Consider the following 23,801-nt stretch of genomic DNA (forward strand, 5'->3'; position numbering starts at 1 on the left):
AGGGAGAAGAAGGGCAAGTCTCGGGTGGGCATGCAGGCTGGGGAGCCAGGTGGGAGAGTAGGTCTCACACACAGACAGGCATGGGAGACAGCGAGGTGACCACCTGGGCCCATTACTCCATATGGACCGAATCGGCTCATGACAGGGCAGAGGATGCAGCAGGCATCACAAGGCCCCTCCAGGGTCAGGCTGGATGGCAGTGGCGGCTGGAGGTTGTCAAGCAGAGAACCCTCAGAGGCTTGAGGGGGAGTGTCCTGTGGATTTGAGAAAGTTCATGACTGAAAGAGATTTAGCCAGACCAGAGGTTTTGAGACAAGGGTGCTCTGTCCCTCACTGTCTCTGAGGGACAGCTGCAAGGGCCTCACTCCCCACTTTTCTCTCCTTTCTTAGGATGAGAGGCTAGCAATATAGCAGGGATTTTCTCTTTGTCCATACTCCCTCTACTCCAGTCAGATGGTGGGCTTCTGAAGGTTTTAGCACAATCTCTCTGAGCACTTGTAGTACAGTGCACTTCCCTACTCTTGCTGTAGTGTTTTCCTTGTCTAATAGCTGCAGCTTTGCACCTCACCAAAATAAAAAGAAAGTTCTACATGGCCTGACTTAATGACAGCATCCAACCTGGCCCCCCCTGGCTTGGATCTTATTTACCAGCATGAGCACCATCTGTGGATCTGTGGCCTAGTCTAAAGGCAGGGGGTGGGAGCAGAGAGCCGAAACTTACTGAAATGCCCCTCTCCTCTGACCTTCATGTTCCTGTTCATTTGCCAGTTGTAGACTTCGGGGGCTGAGTTATTTCAGAGGAACAAAGATGTGCTGTGCTTCCCCGTGCTTCCCTTGACCCTGATCTCAAGGGCTTGGGGGTCGGTAGTCTTCCTGGCTCCACCTCCCACCATGATCAGTACCTGGCCAGCTTCACTCACAGTCCCTTTGCTCCTCCCCAGGCTGTGGCAACGCTGGAGAAGGAGCACAGTGCTGAGCTGGAGCGGCTCTGCTCCTCATTGGAGGCCAAGCACCGGGAGGTGAGATGCAGCATCCTGGGCCCCCTTCATGGCTGATTAGCAGAATTCAGCCCCATCCCTGGCTACTAGGCAGCGAGCCTCTCCCTCCAGCCCCGGGGTATGGATGCCAGGTCCTCAGAACACATCCCCACACAGCAGCTGTACAGTCTGTCTGAGGGTCACACTCCCCTGTGTGTGCGGGGGCCTCCTCAGGTGGTCTCCAGCCTCCAGAAGAAGATAGAGGAAGCTCAACAGAAAGAGGAAGCCCAGCTACAGAAGTGCCTTGGGCAAGTGGAGCACAGAGTTCACCAGAAGGCTTATCACGTGGCTGGGTATGAGCACGAGGTGAGTGCTGCTCTGTGTCTTCCACAGTCGTGTACGCCTGTTGTGGACTCTCTTACAGTCAGCTGAGCCGGCCTAGTCTCAGTGGCCTCCAGTTTGCTTTGGATGGCTCAGCTGGGGTTAGCATTTCTAGTTGCCTTTTTATGCCTTAGTTCCCTTGAAGCCAGGTACTCCTCCAATCTGATGCCCCTGTATGCATGTGGGGAGGGGGTGTTGGGGTATGGCTGTATGCTGACCATGGTGTCATGGCTGTGTGATGTCCATGTGTTGTGTGTGTGGGGGGAGATTGGGGAAATGTGTGTAAGACCTTCAGGTGCAGCAGGCCCTGAGTGCTGGTCCACCTGGGTTCTTCATGACACATCCCTGCCGTCTCCCCTGCAGCTCAGCAGTCTCCTGCGAGAGAAGCGCCAGGAAGTGGAAGGGGAGCATGAGAGGAGGTTGGACAAGATGAAGGAGGAGCACCAGCAAGTGATGGCTAAGGCCAGAGAGCAGTATGAAGCTGAGGTAGCTCGGCCACATCCCCTGCGCACATGCACACACATGCACACACACATGCACGCACATGCACACACACATGCACACACACCCCGGGGTCCTTCCCACCTGGCTGTGGGGCAGAGGAAGGGGATAAACTGTGGTCAGGGATTGTGGGAGGTTTTCCTTCTTGGTACCCTGCCACGATGATGTTTTTTGCCTTTTTTATTAAAACATGAGAAAAACCTCCACCTAATGGGGGGCAATTCCTCTTTTATCAGGCAGGCTGTACTTTCTTCTGATAGTAAAAAGAACCCCCACACATTGAGCTTGTACTGTGTGCCAAGAACTGTTTTGAGCTCTTTATCTATTTTAACTCATTTAGTCCTCACACCAGCCTTAGGAAGGATCTACTATCATTATCTCCATTTTAAAGATGAGGGCACTGAGACTTGGAGAGTTTAAGTAGCTTCCCAAGATCACACCCAGCTAATAAGTAGAAGAGCTAGGATTCAAGCCCAGGCCATCTGACTCCAAAGCCTTCAGTTTCCTCACTGCAATGCTGTGTCACCAGGGTTCCTCAACATCTCGGGACACCAAGAAATAGACTGGCAAGAGCCAAGTAATACTGATATTCTCCCCATTTTAAGCCTTTGGCCTTAAGGTAGGAAAGTTCAGCGACTTGGGTGTACTCAAGCTGGCCTGCCTTGCTCACATTGAGGGTGAACAATGGGTGGGTAGAGGGTGGCTGACTATAGCCCACAGCTGGGACCCTGCAGGGCGTTAAGACTACTGCTCCAGTAACTGGAACCAGTATCCCAGACTCTTTCTAGGATCTTTCCCAGGGCAGAAATAGCAGTCCCATGATGAAATTTGCCATATCCCTTCCCCCAACCAATTATGACCTTGCTGAAGAATAGTGATAATTTATCAGTGACCTCTCATTCCTTAAAGAGGAAAAGTTGTATATGGTGGAGCCATAGGGAGAGCCAGAGAGGGAATCTGTCGTGGTGTCTGACCAGCCTCTGCTTCAGCTCTAGAGGGCTGCAGGCTTGCTGGGGCCAGGGCCGGTGCTGTGCTTGTAACCCTCCTCTTCTCCAAGAGCTGGCTTTAGGGAGCTGACGGTGTCCCTGATCTTACTGATGCAAGGCTGCAGGGCTGAGGGAGCTGTGATTTTTGTGGTAGAAGGGGCTGCCGCAGCTTCCCACCGGTGGGCCCACCCTCCTTGCAGGAGAGGAAGCAGCGGGCTGAGCTTCTGGGGCACCTGACCGGAGAGCTGGAGCGCCTGCAGAGGGCCCATGAACGAGAACTGGAGACTGTGAGGCAGGAGCAACACAAGCGTCTTGAGGACTTGCGGCGCCGGCACAGGGAGCAGGTGAGGGGCCTGGGGCAGGGTGAACCCACTGTGACCCCTCCATGCACAGTAGGAAGGTGCTGGGAGCAGATGCATGGCCCCAGCAGGATGGAGCCTGACAGCTTCTGGAGTGAGAGTTTCTCACTGGCCATCTCCATGCTGGGGCATCCTTGCTACTTTGTTTTCTGGGCCAGGGAACACACTCAGGATTAGAACTAGAAGTCAGCCCCTGTAAGGCATTGGGGTTGGCACCTTTGCATCTCCTTGCCCCAGCAGGAAGTAAACAAGGTGTGGAGCCTTCCTGGGAGGCTGCAGGGGCACACAGCGAGGAAGCCTGAGCCCAGAGTGGAGGTTGCGGTGTGGCATGGTGGGTTCTGGAACCCCCTCCTGCCCCTCAGCTAATGCCTTACACTCTTTCTATGCTTATGTGTTTCCCTTTCTGGGCAGGAAAGGAAGCTCCAGGATTTAGAGTTAGACCTTGAAACCAGAGCTAAAGATGTCAAGGCCAGATTGGCTCTGCTGGAGGTCCAGGTGAGGGATCTGCAGGAGTCCTTGACCTCAGAGTCATAGCTTCTCTAGCAGAGGGCAGGCTCTGCCCCTCAGACCTGGGGTCTACAGTCAGCCAGAAAATCCTGTCTCTTCCCTGCAAGGAGGAGACCGCCCGGAGGGAGAAGCAGCAGCTGCTTGATGTGCAGAGGCAGGTTGCTCTGAAGAGTGAGGTTTGTCTCCCTGTTTTGTCCTCCCTTCTGTTCTTCCTCCATTTCCTGTCTTTCTTCTCCCTGTTCCCCACATTTTGTTCATCTGATCCAGGGCACTGGGGTTCCAAACTCTTGGCCAGTATTCCACAAATAGTGCCACTCTGTGGACCCCACTTGGGAACCTCAAGGGAGCGGGGCTGTGGTAGGACAGGAGCCTGCAGACCTCTTGACCTCAGAGGTGGTGACTTCAGTGGCTCTCAATTCATCCCCAGCCTGTCCTCCTTTGGCTTCCCTACCCTCTCGTGCTGTCTGCTCCCTGCCTTCTCTCTGTGCTGTCTCTGGGTGCTTCTATCTTTCCTTTTGCCCCTAGGAAGCCACAGCCACCCATCAGCAGCTGGAGGAGGCACAGAAGGAGCACACCCACCTGTTGCAGTCAAACCAGCAGCTCCGAGAAATTCTTGATGAGCTGCAGGCCCGCAAGCTGAAGCTGGAGTCCCAAGTGGATCTGCTGCAGGCTCAGAGCCAGCAACTGCAGAAACACATCAGGTGGCCTGGGCACCCTGCACTTAGCCCCGCTGGCTGCCTCCTGCCTGCCCTCTGACCTCTGCTGCTTGTGTCATGGCCCAGTTAATAGGGAGAGGTGGAGTCCCAGCTTGGGAGCTAGGCAGAAGAGCCTGTGGCTACATTTTGTAGGGAGTTGGGGTTGTTAAGATTCTGTGAAAAGCAGGGGATCTCTGGTGCTATTGTTCGCGCCTCAGCCCTTCCTCAGGGACTTTGACGGATGGGAGTGAGGGGGTGGAGATGGTTCTGACCCACTTCACCCCTCCCCCCCATCGCCAGCCGCCGCCCTGCCTCTCACTCCTCTTTCCTTCCACAGCAGCCTGGAGGCTGAAGCTCAAAAGAAGCAGCACCTGTTGAGAGAAGTGACAGTTGAGGAAAATAATGCTTCCCCACATTTTGAGCCAGATCTCCACATTGAGGACCTGAGGAAATCCCTTGGAACAGTGAGCTAGGGGCTGGGGTCTGGGGCACCAGGATGGTGTGGGGCATTGGGAGGGGCTGGGCATCAGGGGAGTACTTCCAGAGGGGACAGCTCATCAGGAGGGGTGGAGCCTCAGGAGGGGAGGAGTATAAGGTGGGCCAAGGCATCAGGAAGGGCTGGCTCTGTTCTCTATGGGACCTGGTCTGTTTTTATTCCCAGCTGCCAGTCGTCTCCACCAGTCAGATGATATCTATAAGTAAACAGTGCCTGGCAGCTAGAGAGCCATTTCCTTGTCTAGACCACTGGGAGGGGCTTTGGGGTCTTGAACCTGCAGGGTGTCTGCTTTTGCTACACTCAGTGGACTTTTCTACCATGTGTCCCTAGAACCAGACCAAAGAGGTGTCTTCTTCTCTCTCCCAGAGCAAGGAGGACTTATACTTGGACAGGTGAGTTCCCATAGCCTGTCTTATTTGAGGTTAGGGTACCATGAAGGGGTAAGTGAGTACCTGCATCATAGAGCTGGGGTGAGCTGAAGTGAGGAGACTGTGATCACCAGTGGGGCTTAGTTCATGGGGAAGGCTCCGGAGGATTAAGGAATCTTCTCTGGCAAGCCAAGAAACTGCCCACTGTGACCTTTGACATGGCATTCTCCTCTAGTGGAGAAGCAGATTGCTGGAAGTGTTTGGTCATCTATCTGGAGGCCCCAGGCCCGATCCCTCTCAGAGTCAGGGTGGGGGCACTGTCAATCCCAGGCACTGCGCACTGTGGGTATTGAACAGTGGCATCCCTGCACTCACAGTGCCCAGCCCCAGCCCAGCAGCTCTGGTCTGTGCTCAGGGTTGGCATCTGCTGGGGAAGGGGCTGTGTGACCCAGAGTAGAGTTCTTAGAGGCTTCTGTTTTCCTTCTTCAACTCTCCTGCTCCAGCCTGTCCTCCCACAATGTCTGGCACCTCCTCTCTGCTGAGGGGGTAGCCCTCCGTAGTGCCAAGGAGTTCCTTGTGCGGCAGACACGCTCCATGCGGAGGCGGCAGACAGCTCTGAAAGCTGCCCAGCAGCATTGGCGCCATGAGCTGGCCAGTGCGCAGGAGGTGGCCAAAGACCCACCAGGCATCAAGGCCCTGGAAGATATGCGCAAGAACCTGGAGAAGGTCAGGAGCTTTGGGAAGGGCCTGCCAGCCCTGTGTGGGGGAGGCGGGGGGAGTCAGCAAAACAGTCCTTTGGGCTCCCCCTCAGTTGGTCATTCTTAGGACTCCATGAGAGTGGCCACCTTGGCCCTGGGTCACTTATATTTACTTGGCAATGCATAGTATGCAAACACCTTTTCTAGTAGTAAATAATTTAAACCTCATGATAACACTATTAGTCCATTTTCATGCTGCTGATAAAGACATACCTGAAACTGGGAAGAAAAAGAAAATTGAACTTACAGTTCCACATGGCTGGGGAGGCCTCAGAATCATGGCAGGAGGCGAAAGGCACTTCTTACATGATGGCAGCAAGAGAAAATGAGGAACAAGCAAAAGCAGAAACCCATCATAAACCCATCAGGGTCTCAGGAGACTTATTCACTATCACAAGAACAGTATGGGGGAAATGGCCCCTGTGATTCAAATTATCTCCCACCAGGTCCCTCCCACAACACGTGGGAATTATGGGAGTACAATTCAAGATGAGATTTTGGTGGGGACACAGAGCCAAACCATATCATTCCACCCCTTGCCCCTCCATATCTCATGTCCTCACATTTCAAAACCAATCATGCCTTCCCAACAGTCCTCAAAGTCTTAACTCATTTCAGCATTAACCCAAAAGTCCACAGTCCAAAGTCTCATCTGAGACAAGGCAAGTCCCTTCTGCCTATGAGCCTGTAAAATAAAAAACAAGCTACTGACTTTCTAGATACAGTGGGGATACAGGCATTGGGTAAATACAGCCATTCCAAGTGGGAGAAATTGGCCAAAACAAAGGGGTTACAGGGCCCATGCAAGTCCGAAATCCAGTGGGGCAGTCAAATTTTAAAGCTCCAAAATGATCTCCTTTGACTCCATGTCTCACATCCAGGTTACGCTGATGCAAGAGGTAGGTTCTCATTGTCTTGGGCAGCTCCACCCCTGTGGCTTTGCAGGGTACAGCAATGCAGCCAGAAGGCAAACCCTTCCCAGCTGCCTTCACAGGCTGGCATTGAGTATCTGCAGCTTTTTGAGGTGCATAGTGCCAGCTATTGATGGATCTACCATTCTGGGGGTCTGGAGGATGGTGGCCCTCTTCTCACAGCTCTATTAGGCAGTGCCCCAGTAGGGACTTTGTGTGGGGGCTCTGACCCCACATGTCCCTTCTGAACTGCCCTAGCAGGAGTTCTCCATGAGGGCCCCCCCCCGTAGCAGACTTTTGTCTGGGCATCTAGGTGTTTCCATACATCTTCTGAAATCTAGGCAGAGGTTCCCAGACCTCAGTTCTTGACTTCTGTGCAGCCGCAGGCTCAACACCACATGGAAGTTGCCAAGGTATGGGGCTTGCATCCTCTGAAACCATGGGCCAAGCTGTACCTTGCCCCGTTTTAGCAATGGCTGGAGTGGCTGGGATGCAGGGCACCAAGTCCCTAGGCTGCACACAGCATGGGGACCCTGGGGCTGGCCCATGAAACCATTTTTTCCTCCTAGGCCTCTGGGTCTGTGATGGGAGGGGCTGCCCATGACGACCTATGACATGTCCTGGAGACATTTTCCCCATTGTCTTGGAGATTCTGCTCCTTGTTACATATGAAAATTTTTGCAGCTAGCTTGAATTTCTCCTCAAAAAATGGGTTTTTCCTTTCTTTCTTTTTATTTTTTAATTATACTTTAAGTTCTGGGATACATGTGCAGAACATGCAGGTTTGTTACATAGGTATATACGTGTCATGGTGGTTTGCTGCACCCAACAACTGGTCATCTACATTAGGTATTTCTCCTAATGCTATCCCTCCCCTAGCCCCCAACCCTGACAGGCCCCGGTGTGTGATGTTTCCTTCCCTGTGTCCATGTGTTCTCATTGTTCAACTCCCACTTATGAGTGAGAACATGCAGTGTTTGATTTTCTGTTCCTGTGTTAGTTTGCTGAGAATGATAGTTTCCAGCTTCATCCATGTCGCTACAAAGGACATGAACTCATCCTTTTTTATGGCTGCGTAGTATTCCATGGTGTATATGTGCCACATTTTCTTTATCTAGTCTATCATTGATGGGCATTTGGGTTGGTTCCAAGTCTTTGCTATTGTGAACAGTGCTGCAATAAACATATTTGTGCATGTGTCTTTATAATAGAATGGTTTATAATCCTTTGGGTATATACCCAGTAATGGGATTCCTGGGTCAAATGGTATTTCTGGTTCTAGATCCTTGAGGCATCACCACACTGTCTTCCACAATGGTTGAACTAATTTATGCTTACACCAACAGTGCAAAAGCATTCCTGTTTCTCCACATCCTCTCCCAGCATCTGTTGTTTCCTGACTATTTAATGATTGCCATTCTAACCAACGTGAGATGGTATCTCATTGTGGTTTTGATTTGCAGTTCTCTAATGACCAGTGATGATGAGCTTTTTTTTATGTGTTTGTTGGCTGCATAAATGTCTTCTTTTGAGAAGTGTCTGTTCATATCCTTTGCCCACTTTTTGATGAGGTTGTTTTTTTCTTGTAAATTTGTTTAAGTTCTTTGTAGATTCTGGATATTAGCCCTTTGTCAGATGGGTAGATTGCAAAAATTTTCTCCCATTCTGTAGGTTGCCTGTTCACTCTGATGGTAGTTTCTTTTGCTGTGCAGAAGCTCGTTAGTTTAATTAGATCTCATTTGTCAATTTTGGCTTTTGTTGCCATTGCTTTTGGTGTTTAGTCATGAAGTCTTTGTCCATACCTATATCCTGAATGGTATTGCCTAGGTTTTCTTCTAGAGTTTTTATGGTTTTAGGTCTTACATTTAAGTCTTTAATCCATCTCGAATTAATTTTTGTATAAGGTGTAAGGAAGGGGTCCAGTTTCAGTTTTCTGCATATGGCTAGTCAGTTTTCACAACATCATTTATTAAATAGGGAATCCTTTCCCCATTTCTTGTTTTTGTCAGGTTTGTCAAAGATCAAATGGTTGTAGATGTGTGGTGCTATTTCTGAGGCCTCTGTTCTGTTCTATTGGCCTATATATCTGTTTTGGTACCAGTACCATGCTGTTTTGGTTACTGTAGCCTTGTAGTATCGTTTGAAGTCAGGTAGCATGATGCCTCCAGCTTTGTTCTTTTTGCTTAGGATTGTCTTGGCTATACAGGCTCTTTTTTGGTTCCATATGAAATTTGAAGTAGTTTTTTCTAATTCTGTGAAGAAAGTCAATGGTAGCTTGATGGGGATAGCATTGAATCTGTAAATTACTTTGGGCAGTATGGTCATTTTCACAATATTGATTCTTCGTATCCATGAGCATGGAATGTTTTTCCATTTGTTTTTGTCCTCTCTTACTTCCTTGAGCAGTGGTTTGTAGTTCCCCTTGAAGAGGTCCTTCACATCCCTTGTAAGTTGGATTCCTAGGTATTTTATTCTCTTTGTAGCAACTGTGAATGGGAGTTCACTCATGCTTTGGCTCTCTGTTTGCCTATTATTGGTGTATAGGAATGCTTATAATTTTTGCACATTGATTTTGTATCCTGAGACTTTGCTGAAGTTGCTGATCAGCTTAAGGAGATTTTGGACTGAGATGATGGGGTTTTCTAAATATACAGTCATGTCATCTGCAAACAGAAACCATTTGACTTCCTCTCTTCCTATTTGAATACCCTTTGTTTCTTTCTCTTGCCTGATTGCCCTGGCCAGAACTTCCAATACTGTGTTGAATAGGAGTGGTGAGAGAGGACATCCTTGTCTTGTGCCGGTTTTCAAAGGGAATGCTTCCAGTTTTTGTCCATTCAGTATGATATTGGCTGTGGGTTTGTCATAAATAGCTCTTATTATTTTGAGATACGTTCCCTCAATACCTAGTTTATTCGAAGTTTTTAGCATGAAGGGGTGTCAAATTTTATCGAAGGCCTTTTCTGCATCTGTTGCGATAATCATGTGGTTTTTGTCATTAGTTCTGTTTATGTGATGGATTGTGTTTATTGATTTATGTATGTTGAACCAGCCTTGCATCCCAGGTATGAAGTCGACTTGATTGTGGTGGATAAGCTTTTTGATGTGCTGCTAGATTCAGTATTTTATTGAGAATTTTCACATTGATGTTCATCAGGGTTATTGGCCTGAAATTTTCTTTTTTTGTTGTGTCTCTGCCAGGTTTTGGTATCAGGATGATGCTGGCTTCATAAAATGAGTTAGGGAGGAGTCCTTTTTCTATTGTTTGGAGTAGTTTCAGAAGGAATGGTACCAACTCCTCTTTGTACCTCTGGTAGAATTCGGCTTTAAATCTGTCTGGTCCTGGGCTTTATTTGATTTGTAGGCTTTTAATTACTGCCTCAATTTCAGAACTTGTTATTGTTCTATTCAGGGATTCAACTTCTTTCTGGTTTAGTCTTGGGAGGGCATATGTGTCCAGGAATTTATCCATTTCTTCTAGATTTTCTAATTTATTTGCATACAAGTGTGTATAGTATTCTCTGATGGTAGTTTGTATTTCTGTGGGATCAGTGGTAATATTCCATTTATTATTTTTTACTGTGTCTATTTGATTATTTTCTCTTCTTTATTAGTCTGGATAGCAGTCTATCTATTTTGCTAATCTTTTCAAAGAACCAGCTCCTGGATTGATTGATTTTTTTAAAGGGTTTTTTGTGTCTCTATCTCCTTTAATTCTGCTCTGATCTTAGTTATTTCTTGTCTTCTGCTAACTTTTGAATTTGTTTCCTCTTGCTTCTCTACTTCTTTTAATTGTGGTGTTAGGGTGTCGATTTTAGATCTTTCCTGCTTTCTCCTGCGGGCATTTAGTGCTGTAAGTTTCCCTCTAAACACTGCTTTAGCTGTGTCCCAGAGATTCTGGTACATTGTGTCTTTGTTCTCATTGGTTTCAAAGAACTTACTTGTTTCTTTTCTTTTCTTTTCTTCTCTTTTTTTTTTTTTTGAGACAGAGTCTTGCTCTGTCACCCAGGCTGGAGTGCAGTGGCATGATCTTGGCTCACGCAAACTCTGCCTCCCAGATTCAAGCGATTCTCCTGCCTCAGCCTCCTGAGTAGCTGGGATTACAGGTGTGTGCCACCATGCCTGGTTAATTTTTGTATTTTTAGTAGAGGCGGGGTTTCACCATGTTTTTCAGGCTGGTCTTGAGCTCCTGACCTCATGATCCTCCTGGCTCGGCCTCCCAAAGTGTTGGGATTACAGGCCTGAGCCACCACACCCAGCCTTGAGTGAGTTTCTTAATCTTGAGTTCTAATTTGATTGCACTGTGGTCTGAGAGACTGTTTGTTATGATTTCCGTTCTTTTGCATTTACTGAGGAGTGTTTTACTTCCAATTATGTGGTCAGTTTTAGAATAAGCACTATGTGGTGCTAAGAAGAATGTATATTCCATTGATTTGGAGTGGAGAGTTCTGTGGACATCTGTTAGGTCCACTTGGTCCAGAGCTGAGTTCAAGTCCTGAATATCCTTGTCAATTTTCTGTCTCGTTGATCTGTCTAATATTGGCAGTGGGGTGTGGGAGTCTAAGTCTCTTTGTAGGTCTCAAACAACTTGCTTTATGCATCTGGGTGCTCCTGGGTGCATATATATTTTGGATAGTTAGCTCTTCTCTCTTTACCATTATGTAATGCCCTTCTTTGTCTTTTTTTATCTTTGTTGGTTTAAAGTCTGTTTTATCAGAGACTAGGATTGCAACCCCTGCCTTTTTTTGCTTTCCATTTACTTGGTAGCTATTCCTCCATCCCTTTATTTTGAGCCTATGTGTGTCTTTGCACATGACGTGGGTCTCCTGAATACAGCACACTGGTAGGTCTTGACTGTTTATGCAGTTTGCCAGTCTGTGTCTTTTAATTGGGGCATTTAGCCTGTTTACATTCAAGGCTAATATTGTTATGTGTGAATTTGATCCTGTCATTATGATGCTAGCTGGTTATTTTGCCCATTAGTTGATGCAGTTTCTTCATAGCATCGATGGTCTTTACAATTTGGCATGTTTTTGCAGTGGCTGGTAGTGGTTGTTCCTTTCCATGTTTAGTGCTTCCTTCAGGAGCTCTTGTAAGGCAGGCCTGGTGGTGACAAAATCTCTCAGCATTTGCTTGTCTGTATGGATTTTATTTCTCCTTCACTTATGAAGCTTAGTTTGGCTGGATATGAAATTCTTTTCTTTAAGAATGTTGAATATTGGCCCCCACTCTCTTCTAGCTTGTAGGGTTTCTGCAGAGAGATCCGCTGTTAGTCTGATGGGCTTCCCTTTGTGGGTAACCCGACCTTTCTCTCTGGCTGCCCTTAACATTTTTTCCTTCATTTCTACCTTGGTGAATCTGATGATTATGTGTCTTGGGGTTGCTCTTCTCGAGGAGTATCTTTGTGGTGTTCTCTGTATTTCCTGAATTTGAACGTTGGCCTGTCCTGCTAGGTTGGGGGAGTTCTCCCGGATAATATCCTGAAGAGTGTTTTCCAACTTGGTACCATTCTCCCCATCACTTTTAGGTACACCAATCAAACGTAGATTTGGTCTTTTCACATAGTCCCATATTTCTTGGAGGCTTTGCTCGTTCCTTTTCATTCTTTTTTCTCTAATCTTGTCTTCACGCTTTATTTCATTGTTAATCTTCAGTCTCTGATATACTTTCTTCTGCTTGATTGATGCAGCTATTTATACTTGTATATGCTTCACAAAGTTCTCGTGCTTGTTTTTCAGCTGCATCAGGTCATTTATGTTCTTCTCTAAACTGGTTATTCTAGTTAGCAATTCCTCTAACCTTTTTACAAGATTCTTAGCTTCCTTGCATTGGGTTAGAACATGCACCTTTAGTTCAGAGGAGTTTGTTATTACCCACCTTCTGAAGCCTATTTCTGTCAGTTCGTCAAACTCACTCTCCATCCAGTTTTGTTCCCTTGCTGGCGAGGAGTTGTGATCTTTTGGAGGAGAACAGACATTCTTGTTTCTGGAATTTTCAGCATTTTTGTGCTGGTTTTTCCTCATCTTCATGGATTTATCTACCTTTGGTCTTTGATGTTGGTGACCTTCAGATGGGGTTTTTGTGTGGATGTTCTTTTTGTTGATGTTGATGCTATTCCTTTCTGTTTGTTAGTTTTCCTTCTAACAGGCCACTCTGCTGCAGGTCTGCTGGAGTTTGCTGGAGGTCTACTCTAGACCCTATTTGCTTGGATATCACCAGCAGAGGCTGCAGAACAGCAAAGATTGCTGCCTTTTCCTTCCTCTGGAAGCTTTGTCCCAGAGGGGCACCCACCAGATGCCAGCTGGAGCTCTCCTGTACGAGGTGTCTGTCGACCCCTGCTAGGTGGTGTCTCCCAGTCAGGAGGCATGGGGTCAAGGACCCACTTGAGGAAGCAGTCTGTCTCTTAGCAGAGCCCAAGTGCTGTACTGGGAGATCTGCTGCTCTCTTCAGAGCCAGCAGGCAGGAATGTTTAAATCTGCTGAAGGTGCCCCCACAGCTGCCCCTTCCCCCAGGTGCTCTGTCCCAGGGAGATGTGAGTTTTATCTATAAACCCCTGACTGGGGCTGCTGCCTTTCTTTCAGAGATGCCCTGACCAGAGAGGAGGAATCTAGAGAGGCAGTCTGGCTACAGTGGCTTTGTGGAGCTATGGTGGGCTCCGTCCAGTTTGAACTTCCTGGTGACTTTGTTTACACTGTGAGGGGAAAACCTCAGTAATGGCAAGCCTTAGTAATGGCAGATGCCCCGCCCCCACCAAGCTTGGGCATCCCAGGTCGACTTCAGACTGCTGTGCTAGCAGCATGAATTTCAAGCCAGTGGATCTTAGCTTGCTGGGCTCTGTTGGGGTGGGATCTGGAACTAGACCACTTAGCTCCCTGGCTTCAGCCCCGTTTCCAGAGGAGTGAATGGTTCTGTCTCACTGGTGCTCCAGGTGCCACTGGGGTATTAAAAAAACTCCTGCAGCTAGCTCAGTGTCTGCCCAAATGACTGCCCAGTTTTGTGCTTGAAACCCAGGGCCCTGGTGGTGTAGGCACCCAAGGGAATCTCCTGGTCTGCAGGTTGCAAAGACTGTGGGAAAAGCATAGTATCTGGGCCGGAATGCACTGTCCCCCAAGTCACAGTCCTTCGTGTCTTCCCTTGGCTAGGGGAGGGAGTTCCCTGACCCCTTGTGCTTCGTGGGTGAAGCGACGCCCACCTTGTTTTGGCTCACCCTCCATCGGCTGCACCCACTGTCTAACCAGCCCCAGTGAGATGAGCTGGGTACCTCAGTTAGAAATGCAGAAATCACCTGCCTTCTGCGTTGATCTTGCTGGGAGCTGCAGACTGGAGCTGTTCCTATTCCCATCTTGCCAGCCACTCCAGGGTTTTTCTTTTCTACTGCATCATCAGGCTGCAAATTTTCTGAACTTTTATACTCTGTTTCTCTTTTAAAATGAAATGCTTTTAACAGCACCCAAGTCACCTTTTGAATGCTTTGCTGCTTAGAAATTTCTTCTGCCAGAGACACTAAATCATCTCTCTCAAGTTCAAAGTTCCACAAATCTCTAGGGCCGGAGCAAAATGCTGCCAGTCCCTTTGCTAAAACATAACAAGAGTCACCTTTGCTCCAGTTCCCAACAAGTTCCTCATCTCCATCTGAGACCACCTCAGCCTGGACCTTATTGTTCATATCACTATCAGCATTTTTGTCAAAGCCATTCATCAAGTCTCTAGGAGGTTCCAAACTTTCCCACATTTTCCTGTCTTCTTCTGAGCCCTCCAAACTGTTCCAGCCTCTGCCTGTTACCCATTTCCAAAGTTGCTTCCACATTTTTGGGTATCTTTTTAGCAACACCCCACTCCTGGTACCAACTTACTGTATTAGTCTGTTTTCATGCTGTGGATAAAGACGTACCTAAAACTGGGAAGAAAAAGAGGTTTAATTGAACTTACAGTTCCACTGGGGAAATGATTCTGGGGAAGCCTCAGAATCATGGCGGGAGGCAAAAGGCACTTCTCACACAGTGGTGGCAAGTAAAAATGAGGAAGAAGCAAAAGCAGAACCCCTGATAAGCCCATCAGATCTCGTGAGACTTATTCACTATCACGAGAACAGTATGGGGGAAATGGCCCTCATGATTCAGATTATTTCCCTTCAGGTCCCTCCCACAACACATGGGAATTGTGGGAGTACAGTTCAAGATGAGATTTGTGTGGAGACACAGAGCCAAACTGTATCAATAACCATTTATAATGTGCAAGGCAGTAGTAATAGTCCCATTTTCCTGGTGAAGAGTACGACTAATGTTTAGTACTTTCAAACCCAGTGCTTTGCCTTTCCATTCTGTCACACTAAAGACTTCGTTCGTACATGAAAGTCTTTTGAACACACTTAGCAAAAGGCTTTGAGTTACTTACCCACCCTGCTTCTCTGATAGCCTAATTTGCAATGAAAAGGCAGATACTTCATTATTATTAGTTGGGATCACAGATCTTTGACCAGTTGAGGGTCCTGGCAAGGTGAGCTCTCTTGGATCACCTGGGCCCTTAGAAATCTGATGGTGCTCAGCCAGGCGCAGTGGTTCATGCCTGTAATCCCAGCACTTTGGGAGGCCAGGGCGGGTGGATCACGAGGTCAGGAGTTCAAGACCAGACTGACCAACATGGTGAAACCCCATCTCTACTAAAAATTAAAAAGTTAGCTGGGTGTGGTGGTGCACGCCTGTAATCCCAGCTACTCAGGAGGCTGAGGCAGGAGAATTGCTTGAACCCAGGAGGAGGTGGAGGTTGCAGTGAGCCGAGATTGCGCCACTGGACTCCAGCATGGGTGACAGAGCGAGACTCTATTTCAAAAAGAAAGAAAAGAAATGGTGTTTCTGATGGTGTTCAGAACTGGTAAGGGGCTCAGGCCCTGATGGCCCCTAGGACGGGCTTGGGGTCAGCAGAGAGCAAGGGGCTGGAACAGACAGAGGGGCAGCTTCCCAGGGTTATATACATGCTGCCCACGACCCTGTCATTGCTCTGCTTAACCCCTCTCAACCATGGTGGTGGTGGTGATGAGAGTAATCATAATTGGAGCAGTGATAATAATAACCATTTGCGGCTGATGTGGTGGCTCATGCCTGTAATCCCAGTGCTTTGGGAGGCTGAGGCTGGAGGATCACTTGATTTTGAGACCAGCCTGGCCAACGTTGCAAAGCTCTGTCTCTACAAAAAAAAAAAAAAAAAAAAAAAAAAAAGGAGAAAAAAAGAAAAAAAATAGCCAGGTGTGGTGGCACACATCTGTAGTACCAGCTACTTGGGAGGCTGAGGTGGGAGGATTGCCTGAGCCCAGGAAGTTGAGGCTGCAATGAGTTGTATGTAATCAGGCCACTGCACTCCAGCCTGGGTGATGGTGAGACCTCATCTCTAAAAACAATAATCATAATAAATAATAACCATTTGCTTAACAGTAACCATTTGAGAGTTTTTAAGGTGTGGGCATGGTGTTAAGCATGTAACATAGTAACATACTCTTTCTCTTGTAATTCTCACGACCCTATGAAAAGTCATAGTTCTCTTTTCCAGATGAGAAAGCAGACTACAGTAATTTGTTCAAGATCACCCAGTCAGCAAATGGCAGGGTTGGGACTCCAGCGTCTGTGTGGGTAGTCATTTCTCCTCTGTTTTCTCCTTGGCTGCAGGAGACCAGGCACCTGGATGAGATGAAGTCGGCCATGCGGAAAGGCCACAACCTGCTGAAGAAGAAAGAGGAGAAGCTGAATCAGCTGGAGTCTTCTCTTTGGGAAGAGGTGCAGCCCCATGTCCACATAGTCCAGTGGGCCCTGGCCTTCCTCTTCTGTTCTTGGGATTGGGTTGAGTTCTTTGGTCCTGCATCAGGGGGAGTTGGGCCTCCAGGGCCCAGGATTGGGCAGTAGGCTTGTCTACTGGCTGATGAAGGTGGCAGTGGCTTCAATTCTGAGTTTGTTGAAGACACCTGTGGGTTTGGATACCTGTGCTGAATGGTCTGGAATATACCTGGAACCTCTTGCTAAAGGTGCCTGAGAAGAGGGCCAAGCCCTTACCCTGCCCTGGTCCCTAAGGAGAGGTGTGACCAGGGTGTCAGGAATGGACACACATGATAGGTTTTCCTACCTGCCTTGGGACCTTGTGGACTTTCTCCTAGATGTCTGAGGCTTAGGTGTAGCCGGGGAGGCTTAGGTGGAGTAACACTGCAGGGAGAGCTTACTGGGAAGGGTGGTGGGGGTCTGTGTGGACCTGATGGCACTGTTGTCTCTGTCTCAGGCATTTGGGACATATGCTGAGCCTTGCCTCCCTCCCACCCTGCTGTGAGGCAGCCTGTGTGATTTGCTTCGCCCAGGGTACCTGGTGGAACTCTGGGCCCCAGAGGAGTCTACTCACCAAGTCCTCAGTTCCCACACGTCACAAGGGCGACAGCCTACATACCACCTTGAATTTGTAGCAACAAAATTGCTAGGAGAACAAATGGAGATGGCCATATTTCATGGATTTGCGTAAGAAAACCAGCTTAAAGACAAAACATAAAGAAGAACTTAGCTCAGTGTCCCAGCCACTTCCTAGGAAGGAAAAAGGAAGGGTAGGAAGCACGCGGGAGGGGTGGGTCATAACTGCTGACTTTACCCCGCAGGCCTCAGATGAGGGCACTCTGGGAGGATCCCCCACCAAGAAGGCAGTAACCTTCGACCTCAGTGACATGGACAGCCTGAGCAGTGAAAGTTCTGAATCTTTTTCCCCGCCTCACCGTGAGTGGTGGCGGCAGCAGAGGAGTGAGTGGGGGAGATGCGGGGTGAGGACCATGGTATCCATGGAATGGGAGGAACTTGGGGAATAGAAGAAGAGCTGTCTTCCCTCAGCCCTGCAGAGGGAGGCCTCTGTGAGCCGGTGTCTGGACTAGGTGCTCGGTCAGTGCTGGGAAGGAATCAGGCCATCTAAGTTTGCCAGCACGTGGGGCTGAAAGGTCAGGGAAGCCCTCTGAATGCTGCAGAGCACTCTACGGTGTGACCACTGGCCTTGCTGGCCTCTTCTCTTCCAGGGCCTCCTTGAGGAGGCTTTTCTCTCTCAGCTGCCCTGGCCTGTATGTGACAGAAGGGCCCTCTCACCTTCCTTCTCTCTGGGGTCCTGGGCCCTTCACCCAGCGCCTTGCCCTGGAAACCTGTTTCTCATGGCCAGCTTCTCACTTGCACTGTCTGGAACACAGAAGCCCTGCCATCCCTGACCCCCTCATAAGGTTGAGGGGCTGTTGTCTGGAGAAGCAGGGAGGGGTGGCCAGTAGGGTCCTCCATGACAGCTGTGTCTGGGAATGGTCCAGGGTCCTGAGCTTGAGTCCCTTCCCACCATCCACCTCTTTTCTTTCAGTCGACTCAACCCCGAGTCTCACCTCCCACAAGATCCACGGGCTTAGCCACTCCCTCCGGCAGATCAGCAGTCAGCTGAGCAGTGTCCTCAGCATCCTGGACAGCCTCAACCCTCAGTCGCCGCCGCCGCTCCTCGCCTCCATGCCAGCCCAGCTCCCTCCCCGGGACCCTAAGAGCACCCCCACCCCCACCTACTATGGCTCCCTGGCCAGGTTCTCAGCCTTATCATCTGCTACACCCACGTCCACCCAATGGGCCTGGGATTCAGGGCAGGGGCCCAGGCTCCCCTCTTCTGTGGCTCAAACGGTGGACGACTTCCTGTTGGAGAAGTGGCGCAAGTATTTTCCATGTAAGCCCCACTCTGGGCGGAGCCTTCCCACCTGCCTCCTCCTCCTCCTCTTCCTTCCTTTTCTTCTGCCCTCTTTCTCCTGCTCCTTTTTTCCTCTTCCTCTTTTGCATCCCTTTGCCACACCTCTCCTCCCCCAACGTTGCCATAGTCCATTGGTCCATTGACTCTACCTGTGGGTCCCTGGGGAAGGAGACATTGCAGGTGGCCATGCAGCCAGGAGTTCTATGGGTTGGGACGGTTTAGATGGAGCCTGGCTGACTGGGGCCTTTATTATGGATTCTGGAGCTCAGCAGAACCTAAAAGGTCATTGTTGTCATTATCTTAATAGCTACCATCTTGTGCAATACATGATGAGCCAAGCACTTTATATATATTTTTTCATTTAGTTCTTAATTCTCTGAGGTAGTAATTATTTATCCCCATTTTACAGATGAGGAAACTGAGTTTCAGAGAGTTTAAGTAGTATGCTCCAGGGTACCCAGTGAGTGAGTAACAAGCTCAGTTGTGACCCCATGTCTCTGTGACTCCAGGATTCTGCTTGGAACCTCTTGGCTGTGTGGCTAATTCTTGCTTCTGAGCCAGGTGGCCTCCCCGGGTCTCAGCCCTGCTGAGGATTATGAAAAGCGATAAAACACAAGGCATTTGAGGGAAAACAAAATATCTTCTTTCTGCCCTAACCCAAATTGAAAAGTAGATTAAGTTTTAAAAATAAAATAAATAGGACCATTCCTATCTCTCACCTGTCTCTGGCCTCCAGCCACTGAAGCTTTTCCTTTTATTGTTTATTCTGGGGAGGCAAGAGGTGCTGGTGGGCAGGGTGGTGACCACTGCCCATTTCTGAGTCCTGTCCCCATGCTCTTCCAGCTGGCATCCCGCTGCTCAGCAACAGCCCCGCCCCGCTGGAGAGCAGGCTGGGTTACATGTCTGCCAGGTGAGCTTCCCTGGGGGCTGGTTGGGGTGGAACATCATAGTCGAGCTGCTCACTGTGCCTCCCTGGGCAGGTGGACCTCTGAGGGGAGCAGACCTCCTGGTCTTACCCCAAGAAATCAGGCAGGCCTCTAGTCCACAGAGCTGTCCCCACTTGCCTGGGTCTGAGGCGCCCCTCCATGACCAGGGGAAAGTCAAGTTCACACCGCCAAGGTCCCAGTGGGGAAGGGCTGGGCTTACCCTGCCAACCCCCTGAGGAAGCTGCCCTCTGGCCCCTGTGGGGAGGAGTCAGCCCCTGGTGGGACCCTGCCCCCGCCCCTCCCTCTAGCCCCTCCAGCCCCGGAGTCTGGCCTTTGTCTTTGCCCTTGAGCTCTTGTTTGCTTCCTGTGGCTCCCTTATTCCCCCAGTCCTGCTGAGCAACATCTGGAGTGAGAGGGACACCCTGTGGAGGAGACAGACGGGCAATTATTTAAACCTGTTATTAATTTTCCATTCATCTCATTCCTTGCCAAATGTTTTCCCCTCTCCCTCCCTTAGGCGGCTAACAGTGAGTACCCCCCACCAACCCTTTGGCCAACTTGAGAGCTGATGCTGGCCAAGGATTGAGTTGACAGAGGGGAGCGCTTTGCTGATGAGATTGGCGGGAGCAGGCAGATGTGGGAGCCCAGAGCCTTGTATCAGTAGCACCCAGCAAGGGGGCAGAGGGCCTCCACCACCTTCCCGTTTGGGAACTGTTCTGGAGGGGCAGATGTTTTGAAGCTTTGAATTGCTAGGGACCTCGGAGAAGCTGCTCTGGTAGCTGAGAGAAAGAGGGAGGAGGCGACAGATGTGATGGCCTCTGTGCATCCTCTGTCACTTCCGTGCTTCCTCTCTCCCCTCCCCCATGCTCTCCTCTTCCTTCCCAGTGAGCAGCTCCGGCTCCTACAGCACTCCCATTCCCAAGTCCCTGAGGCGGGCAGCACCACCTTTCAGGGCATAATTGAGGCCAACCGGAGGTGGCTGGAACGTGTCAAGAATGACCCCAGGTTGTATCCTTTTACCTGGTTCCCATACTGGGCTGGGCTGTGGGGCCTGTGCTTGGGCCCTGAGGGGCTGAGGAGGATCCTGTTCAGCCTTTGACCCTTTCATGGCCCCTGCCTGGCTATGCCCAGCGACTGCAGTTTTCCTTCACCTTGTGGCCAGACCTCTCTTCTCTTCAACACCCAAGCCAAAAGCTACTTTGAGCCTCCTGCAGCTGGGCCTTGATGAGCACAACAGAGTGAAGGTGTATCGCTTCTGAGGCCCTGAGCAGGGGCTTGGGGCAGCCCAGCCTCTCCTCCACCCAGACCAAGTGCCTGAGGAGCTGCCTGCCTTCTTCAATCTGAGAAAGCACCCTCCTTCCCCCTTTGACTTGCAGGAGCCACCAGGGACCAGGGGGTTGAGTGGAACAGTAAAGCCACACATTCTGTGACTATATAACCTATCTCGGGCTAAAATGTGTGGACTTGTATGAGCTCTTGTCATTGACATGGCAAGCTGATGGTGTGCGGTGGCTGCGGGGTATCAGGGCCGGGAGCCCTTTGGGAGGAAGGGAGGCGTTAGAGGAGCTGCCTTCGGAGGCTCAGGGAGTCCGTTTGGAGCTGGTTGTTTCCTTGGCCCTGCAGCGCACTGCTAAGGGCTCCCAAGGAGGTTGTGCGTATGGTTCTTAGTTCATCAGGACAAAGACCCCCAGCATGTGTGTACCCTGGGACCCGGTTTCTCTGGGCCCACATCTATCTCCAATACCTCAGCCTCAGATCAGACCCTTTCTTTTTTGTCTTTCTTCTCTTAATTTTTAAATGCCTCTTTTCTTGAGCATTCCATCTCTCTTTTTGACTCTCTCAGGATTGGGCTTAGCTGTCCAGAGCCCTGCCGGAGGGTGCTGGGGGCTGTCCCTCTGCAGGCACTGTGTTTTCCTCGGGGGCTGTCCTCAGAAGCACCCCTCCTGCTCCCTGGGGCTCCTCAGGGAGCCATTTCAGCTGGAGTCTCAGGTCTCAAACACAGCTTCTCCGGGAGGCCAAAAAAAGACTGGGATGGCTTCTGGTCCTCATGACAGCTTTTATCCTCCTGGGACACTTTGGGTATATTCATGGGCATTGTTTCCATCTGTCTTTTCTACCTGTGCCACCCCTGCCCTGATTCCACGGCTGCCTCAGGCAGGCAGGCAAGGGGCTAGGCTGGTGCCCGGCCCTGGCAGCAAGGGGTCTTTGTGCAGTTGGAGATGCTGCCGTTGTGGCAGAGCGTCCTGCAGCCCCGCTTCCATCAGCAGGCTCTGGGGTGGGGGCTTTGCAGGGGATGCTCTCTGATGTTTGTTCCATTGTTTAAATAAAATGCACTTATTTTTGTTTTTTTTTGCAAGCTGTGGGGTTGCCCTTGCTTCTCTGACACACAAATTAACTCCTTCCGTCCTCCAACTCATTTCGTGGTCATGGAATAAGAAACTAAGATCCAACTGGCTGTTGATCTCCTCAGATGCCTTTTAAGCATCAGCCCACTACATAGAAAACTCCGTTTCATCATGTGTGCTTTGGGAATAGCTTATGTGGTGCACCAACTCTAGTGATAATCCTGGGTATTTTCTGCATCATTTAAATCTCTGCAGGTCCATTTTCTACAAGGCAGTCATGTAGAATGTGTCTCCTTCTTTTGGGAGGCCTTTGCCTCCTTCCTGAGAAGGGAGGAAGGAAAAATGAATATTCATAGAACACTGCCCTATGTAGTATCTGATTTAATCATCGCAACAATGTAGATATTGATATAGATATTTTCTGCTCTGTTTTTATGGACGAGGAAACCAAGGCTTAGAGAACCTTTACATGCCTGGGGTCCCCAGTAAAGTAGCTGAGCTCCCTACATGTGCAGTGTCCCCACACTCCATCCCTGCACCCCCAGAGCGCCGTCTTCCCTACTACCAGTCCTTGGGAAGTGCTGAATTCGCCATCTCTCCCTTTGCCCCTTCACAGCTCTCCCTCCTACCAGCTGGAGACCCATGGTGCCATTTCCCAAAGGCTGATTGGTGTTTTCCCCATGCAGACAAATGCAAGATGAGTCCCCCAAAGTCCCTAAGCTGGCAAAGTTAGCTGGGTTTTTCTGCTCTGGCGGTGTGAACAGCCTAAATACAGTCTTGGATTTGTAGCAACAGAATTTCTAGGAGAGCAAACCAAGATGGCCACATGACATGGATTTGTGTGAGAAAACCAACCTAAGGACAAAGCATGCAAAATAACCCAGTTCTGTGTCCTAGCCACTTTCTGGGGGGAAGGAAGAAAGGAAAGAAGGGAGGGAAGGAGAAGCAAGCTAACATTTGTTGAGTGCTTTGTGCCAGGTGCTTTTCATATGTTATTGTTTATAATCTTATGATGTTAGTGTTCTTATTTCATCCATGAGGTCACTTAGGCTCAGAGAGGTGAAATCACTATAGCCCAACATCATACAGCGAATGACCCAGTATTTGAACCCAGATTTCTGAAAGTCAAGATCTGTGAACCAGGCTCTGCTGTGTCAGCATCTCCTATCCTCCTCCTGGCACACAGAACAGTCCTGTCCAGCTTGGTTTGAAGACCTGGGTTGCAGGAAGGGGGTAGCTTCTAGCTGGCGGAAAACCTTCTTGGGTTAGGGTTTACAAAGGGACTTTTTCAGAAGATTCCAAAATTGTCCCATCCCTCCTCTCATGGGTTTTAGCATCTAGCTGGGGAGACTAGAATCATAGACGTTTGGAGCTGAAAGGAGCCATTGAGTCTGTTTGGACTGCTGTGACAAAATACCATCAACCAGGTAGCTTTTAAACAACAACAATTTATTTCTCACAATTCTGGAGGCTGAAAATCCAAGATCAAGGTGTTGACAAATTCGGTGTATGGTGAGCGGTTTCTAGTTCCTAGAGGGCACCTTCTGCGTCCTCACCTAGTAGAAGTATAGGACTCTTGGCTCCTTCAGCCCCTTCTGAGGGCACTAATCCCAGTCATGAGGGCTGCACCTTCACATCCGAATCGCCTCCCCAAAGGCCCCACCTCCTCATATCATCACACTGGGGATTGGGTTTCATCATAGGAATTGGGGTCCATAGCGGGGCCTTATGGATTACTTCAGGTTTTGCAGTAGAGGAAATGGCCTAGAGAGGCTACATGAGGTGCCCCAAGTTGCAGCCACAGTGGAAGAGGTGGGAATAGAACCAGTGTCCTAACTTCCTGGCCTGGGGCTTCAGAAAAGAGTTTTTT

At 49.4% G+C, this 23,801-nt stretch overlaps 1 protein-coding gene across 42 annotated transcripts in view; it reads left to right on the plus strand.

Moving 5' to 3' along the window:
* Positions 1–21,942, plus strand: part of CEP164 (centrosomal protein 164) — a 98,243-nt gene extending 76,301 nt beyond the window's left edge. For 22 of the 42 annotated variants that reach the window (XM_055094880.2, XM_055094879.2, XM_055094892.2 and 19 more), the window contains 16 exons: positions 942–1,019; positions 1,212–1,343; positions 1,722–1,844; positions 3,046–3,189; positions 3,616–3,699; positions 3,819–3,887; positions 4,237–4,412; positions 4,744–4,870; positions 5,233–5,294; positions 5,774–5,996; positions 16,599–16,706; positions 17,564–17,702; positions 18,292–18,639; positions 19,504–19,570; positions 20,472–20,594; positions 20,749–21,942. In XM_055094880.2, coding sequence (XP_054950855.2) covers positions 942–1,019; positions 1,212–1,343; positions 1,722–1,844; positions 3,046–3,189; positions 3,616–3,699; positions 3,819–3,887; positions 4,237–4,412; positions 4,744–4,870; positions 5,233–5,294; positions 5,774–5,996; positions 16,599–16,706; positions 17,564–17,702; positions 18,292–18,639; positions 19,504–19,570; positions 20,472–20,594; positions 20,749–20,845 — 2,100 coding nt within the window. In that variant the 3' untranslated portion in view covers positions 20,846–21,942. The other 20 variants (XM_055094895.2, XM_055094884.2, XM_055094897.2 and 17 more) reach the window with 7 other exon arrangements.
* Positions 21,943–23,801: the final 1,859 nt, after the last annotated feature.

Source organism: Pan paniscus, chromosome 9, assembly GCF_029289425.2.
Source record: "Pan paniscus chromosome 9, NHGRI_mPanPan1-v2.0_pri, whole genome shotgun sequence".
Classification (NCBI taxonomy): domain Eukaryota; kingdom Metazoa; phylum Chordata; class Mammalia; order Primates; family Hominidae; genus Pan; species Pan paniscus.